At 39.3% G+C, this 14,301-nt stretch overlaps 1 protein-coding gene across 1 annotated transcript in view; it reads left to right on the top strand.

Moving 5' to 3' along the window:
• The window catches only part of ST8SIA1 (ST8 alpha-N-acetyl-neuraminide alpha-2,8-sialyltransferase 1), a 106,635-nt gene that overhangs the window by 46,384 nt on the left and 45,950 nt on the right, over nucleotides 1-14,301 (top strand). Inside the window, exon 5 of the mRNA XM_026862336.1 lies at nucleotides 2,284-2,376. Within this exon, the coding sequence (XP_026718137.1) occupies nucleotides 2,284-2,376 (93 nt within the window). The remainder of the gene's footprint in view (nucleotides 1-2,283; nucleotides 2,377-14,301) is intronic.

Below are 14,301 nucleotides of genomic sequence, written 5' to 3'. Positions count from 1 at the left end.
CTCTTTTCTGGCTTCTTTTTAAGTTTTCTAGCTTCTCTTAAATTGTGGTAGATCAAACTAGAAGCTGTTTCCTAACAGATCTCAGTACATTGTGCACATCTTAATAAATGTAGTCATGAAAAGGAGAAAACCTTCCTAGAAACTTTAATTTTCATGGTGAATGTGGCTGAATTCACCTATGTTCCATATAGGTGGGACCTTACTGTCCTCCTTGGTATTTCCTGATTATATGAATTTAAGAATATGGTTTTGAGAGCTGGTATTTGTATGCAAATACATGCAGATACAGCACTAGAGTTTTGTTTTTTTTTTTTTTCTTTGGATATGTGAGATGTTTGGCATTAACAAAAATTGCGGAGACTGTACCTTGTGCACACTAGTGCCCTTTCTGGTCACTGACATTGCACAAAACTGCGGAGGTGCAGCCAGGAATTTGTTCAGCCTTGTTTGCTGCACTCTGCTGTCGCAAGAACCTAGATCCCTTTTCCGAATGCTGCAGAGGTCAACAAAAATGCTATCATAGGCAGCTGCTGCTGTGGACGCAAGGGCCTTCCTTGTGACAAGACTGATTTTTCCCAGCGCAGCGGAAGTTTATGGCAACCTGTAATGCAGCAGCCTAACAGTTTCTGCAGTAGCCCCTGGAAACAGCTGTAAAAATTGAACCGTAGCTCACTCCCCCAGCTCCTGCCTCTCACTGGTGTAGGAAATGGGCCTCTGAATTGTTAAGATAAAAAAACTGGATAAGCAACTAGTTGTTGGACTCAAGGCTTTCATGACTTACCCTGGCTGCCTGGAAGATGCATGCAGAATTGGAGTGCTACTGAGAGTTTAATGGAGAAGACTGTGAGGAAAATGATGCAGCTCTTCACAGGTGTAAGGCCTGTAGCAAAGGAACCCGTGTCTCCCTGGTACCAGGAGGAGAAATCATGATTATGAAACAACTCTCTGCACTGCTGCCTTCCCTCTTGCAGTGCTGGGGCCTCGTCCTCTGTGGGGGTGGGTGTCTGCAGAGCTGAAAGCAACCAGGAGTTGCTTGATGCTCCTCTTTAGGGTTAGCGTTTACTGAACATGCCATTGTGGGAATGGGAAGAGGCAGGAGCTGGCTCCTGAGCATGACACTTGCATTTCTACATTGTGTACTCTGTTTCTGTGCTGTGCTTTTTCAGTGTGCTGCAGAAAGACAATGAAACCAGCACATTCAAATGGGGATGTCTTAAAAGTTGGAGGAGAAATTTGGCTGTGGTAGAGTCCAAAACTTTTTTAAAAAACCTAACCCAGAACCCAAACAACACAAAAAAATAAAAGTCTTGTTGTGAAAAAATTCCAAATTCTACTTTTCTCTGAGAATCTTGGTTTCATTTTTGCTGTTTAAGTATCCTAAATATTCTTCATAATTTGATTTTAAAAGTTGGACAAATTTGAAATGAAAAATACTGGTTTGGCACCCATTTTTGGTGTAAATTCTATGTATTAAGCAGGTTTTTCCTGACTAATTTCTGGACCAGTGCATAGGCCTGGATACTGTTCTATTTTCATCTTCGTATTTACATCTTGTCTACAGTGCCTTCTCCTTGGTCTTTACTATGGAACACTTAGGACTGTTCATTGTCTGGAAGTTTCTCTCTACTTCTGTTCTTTTGGAGTCTTAGCTCTCTGCTTTCCAAAGTAAACTTGCTTAGTCACTTTCTCTTTATTATGTTAACACCTTGCCCACCACAAAAAGACTGTGAGCAGAACAGAGATGCACATATTTAAATAGACACTTAAATTTTTTCTCTGTTTTCTTGGTGAATATTGTATACTGAAGATGCCCTGCAGTGCAATATTAAAAATGCCAGACATGTAATGCTTGTGATGCTACAGAGAGTAACAGCCTGGAGCCTGCTACTGGTAAACAAGACAGAACAGAGTGAAAAACAGAACTTTAAATGGATAAAAAAGTCTTTGCTATAGACAATAATGGTCTCTTCCACAGCCTTTCAGACTGTCAGAAATGCCAAGTCTGTCTTTGGTTTTGCTTAACAAGTTCATTTCTGCAAAAGGCTTTATTTCTACATGTCACCACACTCTGGTACAAAAATGTCCTGTTGTGCTTATAGGTATGGTACAGTATGGAACATTTGTAGCTTGGTCTAGTATTTATACAGCATATTTACATATTATGACAACTTGCTTTTTTTAGAAAACAACAAAACCACCTGCAAACTTGCAGATTAAAAAAGACTTGAGTTTGAAGCCTGTCAATTCTGAATGTCATTTAAAATCTTGACTTTCTGTGCACAGGTGCAATCTTCCTCCTCTATCCAGTGAATACAGCAAGGATGTTGGATCAAAAACCCAGCTGGTGACTGCAAATCCCAGTATAATTCAGAAAAGGTAGAGAGCATCTTGTTCCTTCTCTGGTTGGGGGAAACACAAAGAAGAATGTTTCATGTATGTTATAGATATTAGTGCATCAGAGTTATGTTCTTAATGATCTTCTGATCCTGGAAAAGGTGAAATAGGCAATAGTTCGGTGTTAGTTGAAACAATTCAAGCCTACACCCCTGATCCTTTCATTGTAAGCAGGGAAACTAAGGGAAGCTGTCTTTTACAGTTGTTTCTTCTACCATACTCCCCTCTGTTCTTCCAGTTCCCTCCCTTTACCATTTAGTAAGCATGTGCCAGATGGGTTTTTACTCCCAAGTCAGGCACGTACTGATGGGTGGCCCAAACTACTCTGCTGGTCAGGCCAGCTGGCTGCTGCATCCCACAGTTAATGAAGATGCTAGTTTGAGTTTCTTTTTGTTTCGCCACTGATAACCTCTGGGTCCTTACTCTCTTTGTATTATTTGTTTGATATTGGTTTATGGGTACAAAAGTGGTTAGGATGGAACTGATTGGAAAGTTGTGATTATACAAGCCTCACTTTCTTAGGAAACTGGGACAAAATTTTGTTGTTTTTTATAGTTGGTTGAAATTTTCCAAATGTCAGTAGCTGATGGCGGGGGGGGGAAGTCAAAACCATCTCTCTGATTTTTTCCTTCCTGCATTTTAATTGCCATGTTATTTGTTTATCAGCCTGAGTGAGGTAGGCTTTTCTCACGGAGAACAAAATCTGGTAGTAACCTGCCATGTTCACTGAAAAACACAGAAAAGTCAAAAACTAGGGCGATGAACAGGAAATGATTAGGCATAAAGAAATATATAATGCCGGGTAATGGGAGGTGAAGGATTGTGAAAGGAAGCAAAGCAGGGAAATAAAATAAGAGAAAGCCAGGTGCTTTAGAAAGAAGAAAGGCACAGACTTGGAAAGGGATGTTTGATGGTATTTAAATGTAGTATTTTTCCTCTCTATCAGGAATTGAAGGCTTCTCGAGTTATGTGTGTGGAGAAGATGACAGTCTTTGACAGAGTAGAAAAGAGAGGGTGAGCAAGAGGGAAATGGAGTAGCAATCGGCTTCAAGAGCTGATTCCAGGCAGAGAGTCTGAATTGGAGAAGGTGTAGAAGTGCTTATGCAATGAGATAAAAGCAAACCAAACAGAAGTGGCAGAGGTTGGCACCAGGTGCCAGGCAAGAAGAGGGAGCTGCTCAGGCACTGGACCTGAAGATGTGGAATCTGAAAATCCCATGGGACATAGATGGCTAATGCAGTTGATTTCAGAAGTGGGATGAAATGGCCAGAACACCCCATCAAGGAAAGGTCAGTTTGGCCATGGCGTTTTGATAAAACGAAGAGGAGCAGTGTGAAACATGAAACTTACAAAGGATTTTACAGTTGTCAAGGCAGAGGATTATTAAACTCATGGATATTTATTTTGCATCCTCCTCTCCATCCAGGCCTAGAGTGGAAAGCTTGCTGTATTTAATATTTTTAAACAGAAGAGGAAAAGGAAAAAGAGTTTTAGTGATGCTACAGGGAGGTGCACTACAGATACTGTGGAGTTGTCCAGCAAGAAGGAAGGGAAGGAGTGAGCATATGGTAGAAGAAGCAGATGGAGAAAGTGAGATGCTACTTTGTGAGAGGGGGATATCACAAGGAGGAATGAAGGGGGAGGGAAATGGGAAGAAAGGGAGGAAGGAATAGACAGGCCACATGAAACAGGATTGTGTTCAGTATCAGTTTTCAAGGTGAGTGCATGACAACTGTGGTACAAGACGTTTGATAAGAAAGTAGTGTGGGATGTATATGCATGTGTATTGATTAGGAGGAGATATACAACCAGTAACTGCGAATTACACAGAAAACCAATTCATAGTGCTGAGAACTGGCAGAAACTTCCTCTGAGGCCTGGAGCTCTTGAGAGATCTGACACTGCTTCCTCTGTCTGATCAGGAAGAGATTTTTTTTTTTTTTTTTTTAATGATATTTTACTGATGTTTCCTGTCCAAGCTCATTATTTTACCTTCTGTGTGTTAAGTTACAGTTGGAAGAAAAAGGTTAAATCTTGGAAGTTAAAATAGAAGAAGAGACTACTACTCTGTCGACAAATAATCAATTTCTATGTAAAGAAGCTTTTTCTGTAAACTGTAAATCCAGACTTTCATGAAATTCAAGAACATTCAGATTGGTGATTTTTTTTTTTTTATATATATGTTTCTAAGCTGTAAGTTAACTAGCTTCACAGAATGGTATTATTTATCATTCTTCCCCCTTCCTCTTGTCCTTACTTTAAGTACATTGATATTGATGAGGCTTGACATCTCAATTATCTTTCAAGTGTGTTATGGCGGATTTAGTGAATCAGTCCTGAACACCATGGCTTCTAAAAGATTTATCCTTAACAGATAATTCATGATGAAGCATGTTAGATAGGGCAAAGTTTTCATACCAGGGGTGTGGAGGCAATTTTCTGTGTGGTTCTAAAACCAGAATTACTGCCTTTAGAAAACTAAATTGTTGGCAGTAATTACTGCAGAGTGATACCTGAGCTACCACTGTTTCCCTCTAGATTTACAGCTTTAGGATGGGAGAGTCAAGATTTTAATCTGGGAGTACACTGTCTTTAGAGATACCTTTTAAATACTGCCTTTTAAAAAACTTGAGATGCAGTTCCTACTCTGTTTTCAGCAGGAAATGTGACTGTGCAGATAGTGCAGATTTACTTGTAAAATATTGTGCTCAGTTCTCATTTGGGATTGAAAAATGTTGAGGAATTTCCTATCCTAACTTTGCTTCATATAATACAGGAGTACTGACAACAGATGTATTATGATAGAAATTTCCCCAGCTGACTAAGAGGGCTCGTGATGACTGCCCCAGTTTCTTTTTTTTGTCTAAAATATTTCACAGGCACCTTCCTTCAATTAATATTGGAACTCAGCAGTCCTTCGAGCCTGTGTAAAACTTCTTTTTCCACTTTGTATTCAAAATTTACTTCTCTATCAGACCCTTGTTTGTGTTTGCAGTTAGGATTGAAATGTTGCATAAAGCTACTCCTGGGACCACTGTGACCTCTCCCACCTTCTACCCCCCAATACTGCTGAGGGACTGCAAAAAGGTTGGTGTCTGATGTTTCCAGTTCATTCCCCTACCACTCTAGTCAGCTTGGCCTTATCTGTAGGGAACCACTTTGTAGGGAGTTTATTCTGTATTTGTCCTGGTTTTTATTTTCTTTCCATGAGTAGCTGCTATAAGTCCCTGCCAGGAAAGAGGCAGTGCAGTAGTGAGACCGGTGATGTGCCTACAGCCGTTCTTAAACTCTGGGTAAAAATCAACAAGGTTATGTCATTTACAGTGATTGTTTCTATATTCTGAAGACTTGTCTACCACTGTGGAGAGGAACTAGTCAGTGGATTGCACATCATAAAAACACTTAAATAGCTAGGGATGATTTTTGACCCACGGCATAAGATTTTTGACTAAGAAATGCAAAGAGTTACTATTTGGTATGTGGATTTTATGTGTTTCTGAAGTCACAGCCTCTGCTGTTTAAAAGAAGCAAATTCTAGCAGTTTCTTACCATCTTAAACAACTCTTGTAAATGTCATATAATAATACTCTTACCTTTTGTCTAAACTTTTGATAAATCTACAAACAAATGCCATTTGCATCAACCTTCCTTTCTTGTTGCCATGTCTGCTTGCTCTGTCTAACCCATGCACATATACGTTATTAATGTGAATATAGTAGTCCAAATAGATGGTTTTGCAGCATTCACTAAGTTTCAGATCAACTGATGTTTATCAGTGAGTATTTTATTCACAAGCTGTGCGAGCGTTTCTGATTTGTGTAGAAATAATGTCATTAGAAAATGGCATGATGACTGTGGTAGCATTCTTTATTTGCCATAATTCAGCATTGGCATAACCATCAGAAGCTCCCGAGGTGTGTGGCACACATTTCCAACACCATCTTTGAGATGTAATCTGGTAATCGGTTGAATTGTGCGAAGCTTTTCCCCCTTCTCATTTCAGGGTGCTGTATTTTCCCAGCACAGATGGTGCAGGAAGGAAGACATGTTGCACATGGGGGAGAGCAGGCAGCCGTGCCACCACTCTGGGCGTGACTGCTGCTGCTGCTCTCAGCTTGAGGAGCAGGTGGCAAAGAGGGATTCGGGGTCGCTGCCCTCACAATCCGCACTGTATGATGAGTAATTAGATCGGCTCCTTTCCAAGGAGAAACCCCTCCCTGCCTCTTTCTTGCCTCTGAAGCTGCCACCTGCACCCTCTGTGCTGGAAAGCACATCAGTCCATGACAGGAGCAGAACATGTAGTGATGCTGCTGGTCTAGCGGGAGAGGAGAGCCCTTCTGCTGAGGGAAAGAACCAAGCTGCCCTTCCCCACCTCCGTCTCTCCTATGCAGCTGCCTTAGTGTGCACAGAGGCCACAGGGCTGGGCTCTGAGGCAGGGCTCTGAGGCAGATCTCTGCTGCCACTGTTTGATATCTTCTCCCCTCAACAACACAGATCCACTTGGATAAGGACCAAGTCATTCCTGTATGTGTTTAGGGCTTTGGATGTTACTGTGATTAGATTCATTATGAAAATTTCTGTGAAATATCTGCGCTGTAGCAACAGGGTGAGGGTTTGGGTGATCCATGTTCCTGCTACTACAGCGTTTGTACTAGAGCATGTCTTGTTGTTTTGAGCACAGAAGTGAAGGGTTAATGGAGGTGGTATCAATCTTCATTCTTTCAAATGTGGTTATTTTTGTTTAAGTCTTTATAGCAAAGCCTCTCAACATTTGTTTAACATTGTCAGTGGAAACAGTCTGGCTGAAACTTGGATAACCAGATTTAGGATCAGCCATTACATTGCAGCTCAGTATGAACTTCTATCACTGAATGTGAATTTTTTTTTTTTTCCAGTAAATTCATTTACTTTTTTGATCTCTGAGATGTTTGACAAGGTTTTGCAGCATCCAGTTTTCTGCACTAAAGCAAAATGAAGGGATGAGACTAAAGGCTAACAGATGCAATGATTCTCCTTTGAGTTTTGAAACGTCAGTTAAATATCTCTGTTTATTAGGTTCCTGCAAAATTTGATTAAACTTGCTTTCCAGTTCTCCCTGCACCTTAAAGCTAGCTAATTATCTTTCCTGGATGCAGTCTTGAAGACACCTTTGAATCCAGTTGACTTAAGCCATTAAGAATAAAAAGATGGAACTGAGGCAATTATTTAATTTGATAAAAGCCTCCTTCATCTTTGATTAAGCAAATGTACAATATAAAGTCTGCTGCTGACACTTAGGAAAATGGTCCATGAGAATTCCTTTTGACTGTGCCTCCATGTAAGTATATTCCGTTTCTAGATAGTTACATTTTAATTTGGTAATTGTAAAAATTAGAAAAAGAAAGGAAAAAAACCCCACCCATAAGTTATTGAAAGAAAATCCCTCTTGCTCATCATGTCCTTCCTTTAGGAGTCAGGTGATGAGAATTTTCATGTAAAGTCATTTAATCACCAGGTTTTATATATTTCAGAGATTCCTCTTTCATTCCTGGTATCTGAATATATCTCAGATTATTTAATTAAGAAGTACTCTAACGTGATAAGGATTATTGCTTTCATTCACATTGCAAAACTGCCCTTTTATGTTTTTCTGCAAGAGTCTGTGACCATCTATGCCAACAGCAAGAGGATAAAATTTCTGGGAAGCACTTGTTGGTTATCAGTTTTTTATCTCCTCTAATGCAGAGTTCCTTTAAAAGCTTTAAATTTATTAACAACTAAAGCTTTAGCTTCTCTTCAGGGAACACCTCATTTTGTCCTCATTTGAACAGAAAAGGAAGTGAAAGTGAGGTGATGGAGAGGACTTGTCAGTGTTACCACCACACCCAAGGCAGAGCTAGGAAAAAAATTCCAGAATTTCTGATTGGCTTTTGTAATTAATTAGCTGATGAACAGAAATATGTGGAGTTGTAACAAAGCCATGTTGTGGTAAGACAGTTTGATTCTACTATAGCCATGCTTTGACCCTGTTTAAATCAATGGCTTTTACTCTATTATCGGCCCCGTTTCTCCTTAATTTCCAGTGTGGACAGAATTATAATCTATATTAAAGTAAGGAAAATATATAGAATAGTTAGTTTTAATAATAATAATAATAATAGTTTTTACAGAGGAGATTTAGATGATTTTTCCTTTGAAAGTTGCAGAGTTTGGCTGCAAAGTCATACTTTTCAGTGATGTAGCAATCCTAACCTATGGAGGGAGACATATGTAGAACAATCTTTTGCAGTTGAATCAAACGTTCCCAAATAATTTATTTCATTTAAATTAAACCCCACATGTAGAACAATTTTAAAGTCAGCTTTTGAAATCATAGCAGTAGATCAGTCACACTGAAAAGCATCTGTCTTCCCACTACAGATGTAGAGCCAATACCAACTAAAATGGCACTGCAAGCATTAGTGTTAGAATTCAAAGTTATAAAGAAAATTTAAACCAAACAGAATGCTACCCAGAAGGACCAAATGTAGAGTCCTCCTCGTAGGGAGGAATATGTGAAAAATTGGGGGAGTTATTGGCTAGGTGGCATTTCTGCTGAAAAGAAGCATGTGGTGTTAGGTCAATGACAGGATGAATAGGTCATGTCCTGCTATTTAGATAATGGGTAATGCCGTGCTGGATTATCTAAATAAGTGTAATGCAATAACAGATAGATTTAAGATCCACTATGACCTCACCTGGGGTACTGTACTCATTTTTGGCACCTTGTGTTCAAAAAAGTCCCAAATCCCAACCATTGGATGTCAACTGCAAAATGCAGTGAAGAGCAAGAAGGAAGTATCTATGAAGCCTAAGCTCCAAAGAAAGGACTGTTGGATCTAGAAGTGTCTCAAAACGTACTGGTGGTTTAGAATAGAAATTTCAGTTGCTTCTTGATGAGATGAGAAATAATGGGCTGAAATTTTGGGTTATGTAAATGAGAACTGAGAGGAAAAATTGTTTAATCTGGTAGGAGAAAAGAACGAAGGAAAGCCCGAGGAGATCTTTCTGGGATACCATTAGCAGAGGTAGTGGAGATGAGAACCATAGCTCATCTGCAAAAGCAATTGCTAGATATTAGGAAGAACTTCCCAGACAACTTCTATAAAAGTCTCCATGTTACAGTAATTTAAAGGGATAATTGATAAGGGAGTGAAATGGGAAATTCTAAATGTCATAATATCATAGTTTGATTTATCTGAAACAAAAATAAATGTTTTAGTAGTGATTAGCATAAAGCAGAGATAGAAGATACCAGGATTAAAAGAATCCGTTTGGAATGTCCTCAAATTTCAATTCTAATGTGTTTTTATTTTGGAATTGGAGAGGAATAAGATGCATTTTCTTGCATGTGCATTTGTATGACTCTTACCTTAATCTGGGATTTTGGTGAGAAGCATAGTTATCTCTATTGTGAATGGCATTTTAATTGCAAATCTTTGTTTTACCAAAATCACCAGTGCTTACCCATATGTGCTGATATTCATTAACACATTGCCTCACACATTTTTCTTTTTTGCAAGCCATTGCAGGAAGACTGTTGCTTTTCAGGTTGTTGGGTTTTTTTACCTTTTTTTTCCCCCACCTCCTGGTACCTTCTTGAGACCACTGTATTGAAGAGTCTGCCAGCGGTACCAAACAGAAAGACAACCAGCTGTCTCATTTTCCATTATTAGGTTTGTGAAATGGGAAAGCAGTATATGTCCTTGAGCAAATAATGCTTTTAATTAAGGTGATTTTTTTTTCATCCTTATCCTTCTGCAGTAGGACTTGATATGAGAGCTTCTAAATCCTACTGCCAGTATGTTCAATAGCATACCGAAGTACCACAGTTTAGGTACATAAGTAGTATCTTCAGAGTCAGTTGAATAATTTATACGTGTTTTGCTGGATCAAGCAATTTAGTGTCTTGTATGAGTGACCCAAGTTTTTTTTTCAGGGTAACATCCACAAAGATTTTTTAAGTGCCTAATCCATGTTAGGCAACTAATCTTTGCAGTGTTTGGCTTGAACACAGATTTTGCTAATACTATCCCATCTCTTGGATTTTTTTTCAGATATTGATTAGAAAGAAAAGATAGGGGTGTGGTTTTTGGTTTTTTTTGTTTGTTTGTTTGTTTTTAATGAAGATACAAGGCATCCTGCAATTTGAAAGATTGCAGATAATGAGAACACAGAAGACTATTCCCTGCAGTTGGTCAGATTGTGACATTCCCCCTTGTTCTTTTGTTCCTGTCTCTAAAAAACAACTTCGAAGTAAGCCTTCAAATTCAGGAGAGGGTCACAGAAGGTCAGATTATCCTTAAGGGTTTAGCCACAGGCTAAAAGCTTTAGGTTAAGCATAGGCGTTGGAAGAGGAAGACGGGTTAGTTAATATCTATTTTCTCATTAAACAGTGGAAGGGATTGCTGGGAATGATATAATCTAGTTGAGAAGAGTGGTAGATTTTATTCTTCTGCTAATCTCTGCTGATTTGTGCAGACTTGTGAGATCCCAGCACTGCTGATCTCAAGCAGAGGCTGGTGGGTTGTGCAGTGGGTTATTCTGCAGTCTGGGCAGCAAGGTAGGTTGAGAAACTAGTTGCTAAATTGGTCAGCAAGAGCTCGTGACTTAAGAAGACTCCTCCCTGGTTTTATTCTTGCATTCTCAACTGGGGAGAAGAAGATCTGGCCAACTATTTTTAGAGAGAATTTGTTATAATGAATCCAAAAGTATTTGAAATGTTTTTCTGCTGACATTTTGGTTTTCATAGACAATATTTCCATTCATATAATGTCTGGAAAGATTTGCTTGTTTGTTACCAAAAGCAATGTTTTTTTTCAATAAAAATTTTAGGACAATATTTCAATCTGAATTTCAAAGAGAAGAGTAAATTGGTAGGACTTAAGATGCTGAAGGAAAGGACGAATGCAGAGCGAAACACCAATGTCGAGTCCTTTAGGGGAACAAATTCTCTCCTTGTGTAAATCACTGTAGCTCCCACTGCAGTATTTGACACCCACGAAAAACTTGACTTGGATTTTTTTTTTTTTTTTCTAATCAGGCAGGATTGGCTCTTGCACCCATGTAGCCTTTGGTTAGACTTGCTTTCCAAGCCAAAAAATCCCAGAGGGTGTAGATGAGACAACCTCTTCTTCCCAGTCTGCTCTGGAGTCCAGGCAGCCTTCTCTGCCTGCCCTCAGTGCTGGAAGTATAACCTGTCCTTTGAGAAGGACATGTAGGCAAGTTGATTTGTTTGGAAAACATCAATACTAAGAGGCTGCTAGAAGAGGCAAGACAGAAGCTGATGCTTGATAGCGAAGCCATTGGTGTAGTTTTTAACTGGAGAGTTTTCAACTCTATGTACCAGTGCTAGTTTTGTTCTAGGCATCTGGAACCCTAGATGCTAGACAGTGTGGAAATCAAAACACCTTTTTAACCCAAAATTGGTTATTTCTCATAACTGGGTTAGTACCAGTATGTGTACATATCTTAGCAGCATCATCTTACTGAAGTCTACTGTGTAGACAGTGAGTGGCCAAAGTGCACTTCACTAGTCATGAAGATAATCTCACAGAACCCCCTAAATTACTCCTAAAAGTCATACCTAAAGAAAATCCTGTTATATCCCTGGGAAATAGAAAGATTTGTTGACATTTGTTGTTTCTCAAACTATTACACTCCACCTAAAGCTTGATATGCAGTCTAAAAATCTAGGAGTGTGAGTTTGACTCATGAAATGTTTTTGATAAACAAAAACTGAGCTGATTAAAAGGACAATTGGCTTGAGTCAGAACAACACCTGCAAGGCGGTACTCGGATATCATTTAGGAAACTAGCATTTGAGAGACTGTAATGTGCTGAAAGAAAGAGGAAGACATAGGCTAGAGCGAGTCTAGTGCATCATACTGAAGAAGTCAATGTAGTGAAGATAAACATTTAATCTTAACAAAGGGCTCGGAACAGAAGTGACAATGGAGCATAAACAGGCTAAGGGTTTTTAGGAAAACCAGAAGTTAGACAGATCTGGAGAAATTTTTTTCAGGAGTTTATAAGTAAATAGTCAGAGCAGTATCAGAACCACTAAAGAAGGACTTTTGGGACTATTTTTTCACATGTTCCCAGTGAATGGTAAAAAAGGAAAAGTAGTACCTGTATTAAAAGAGTGCGAAAAAATGAAGGACTGAAGGAGTTAGTTATTCAGACTTGGTTTAGTACACAGAAGGAGAGTGGAAATGAAGTATCAGAAGTAGTACACTGAAGGAAGTATCTAGATGTTCAGGCAGCATTTCACAGGAGGTAAAAAAAAAAAGTTAAATCATCACTGAGGAGAAAGTATCATCAAGGATTAAAACATATTTTCCAAGCCAAGGTGTGCAAGGTATGAAAGTCAGTTTTTCAAGTCTGTCTGAGAAAGTTGTGAGCTGCTTCTCATACTGATTAATAATAAGAAGTCTTGAAAATTGTAAAGAGTTTAATTCTGACAAGTCTGGAATGTGGTTTTAAACTTGGAGGCAGTGGGTAGAGGGAGAAGAAAGTGTCAAGCAGCTCTACCCACAGACTCATTAAGAGAGGTCTTTGGAATGTCTGATTTTATTGTACAGATGTCTGTTTCACTTGTTTGCAGGCTGATAGAATGAACATTTAGGTAACTGTATATATGCAAAATGGGTAGAATATTTATGAAAGCCAGCTTTTCAAAATGAAATAGCAGAGATAAAAAGACAGATGTGGGTTTTTTTACCAAAATGGTCCTATCTTTGTATTTCTTTTATGACTTAGTTAAATTTGTGAAGAAACATAATCTCAAACCTGAAGGATTCAGTTAATATGTTACCAAGTCATGGTCTGTTCCTGGAAAACTCTCTGAAGATCTTCCTTCCAGACGAAGCAATATGGACGAAAAGGGGATACAGCAGGTAGTTTCCTATTTAGCTTTTATGCCTAGAAAGAGTTTTGCTTCCTTTGTTGGTCCAGGAGCATGTCCAGTATCTTCCAAAAAGCAACAGTAGTTTTCTTGTAGCTATATTAGTTCAGGGGTACAAAAGGTCTGTAGGGAGAGAAAATATTCAATAAAAATATAGCTGAGCATTTAAGCACACAGGAGCCCTTCCACAAGAGGTGAACAAAGTACCAAATTAAACACCAACAGTTCTGAGAACTATTTCTGCTTTTTACAGTGAATCAGCTGACCTAAGACACTACCTCTACCAATAGGTCTTGCCTTGGTTATCTGCTGGAGAAGTAAAGGCATAGGTTTTCTTTCAGTTCTCCTCTGCTCCATCCATACCCTGGCAGTGTAACACCAGTAATTGTCTCAAGTTTTGACCTTAGACCCACAAGTCAATGAAGCCATGCCTACACTGCAGTGGAGGAGCTGCTTCCAAAGCAGATGGAAGCCAGAGCTAGAGGAGCACAAGGAGGTGATTAGGGCCAAAGGCTGCAGTGTAAGTTGGGAAATGCTCTGAATGTGTGGCATCAGACATCTGAATGGACAGGGATTCCCTTGTGTGCTTCATCTGCCTTCTTGTCCTTTCTGCATGCATTGTTGAGCTGAGCTGGGGAATGTACCCATGTGCTTGAACTAAACCACAAAGACTTCCCCAGATTTCTGTCAGCATACAGGACATACCAAGGGCAAATCGAGCTCTACCTCTGGTCAATTTTGTCATCCCTGTAAGACCAAAAGTTTTCAGTGCATTTACTTGCATTAATTGAGGATCCCTGCCCCACAGTACTAGATGTTATCTGAACAAAAGACAAAACATGGAACAGAACCGTTCCAGAGAACTTGTGGCGGAAGCAAAGGGCAAAGATTAATGATACAGAAACACAGAGAAGTTCAACAAAGCCATACAGTTGGTGTGACTAGCAACAGCCTCTGCATTGCCTGAGTGTTCTTTTTTTTTC

The sequence above is a fragment of the Athene cunicularia genome (genome assembly GCF_003259725.1).
Source record: "Athene cunicularia isolate RWA chromosome 1 unlocalized genomic scaffold, athCun1 chr1_part2, whole genome shotgun sequence".
In the NCBI taxonomy this organism is placed as follows: Eukaryota; Metazoa; Chordata; class Aves; order Strigiformes; family Strigidae; genus Athene; species Athene cunicularia.
This window is presented reverse-complemented; position numbering and strand designations above follow the sequence as displayed.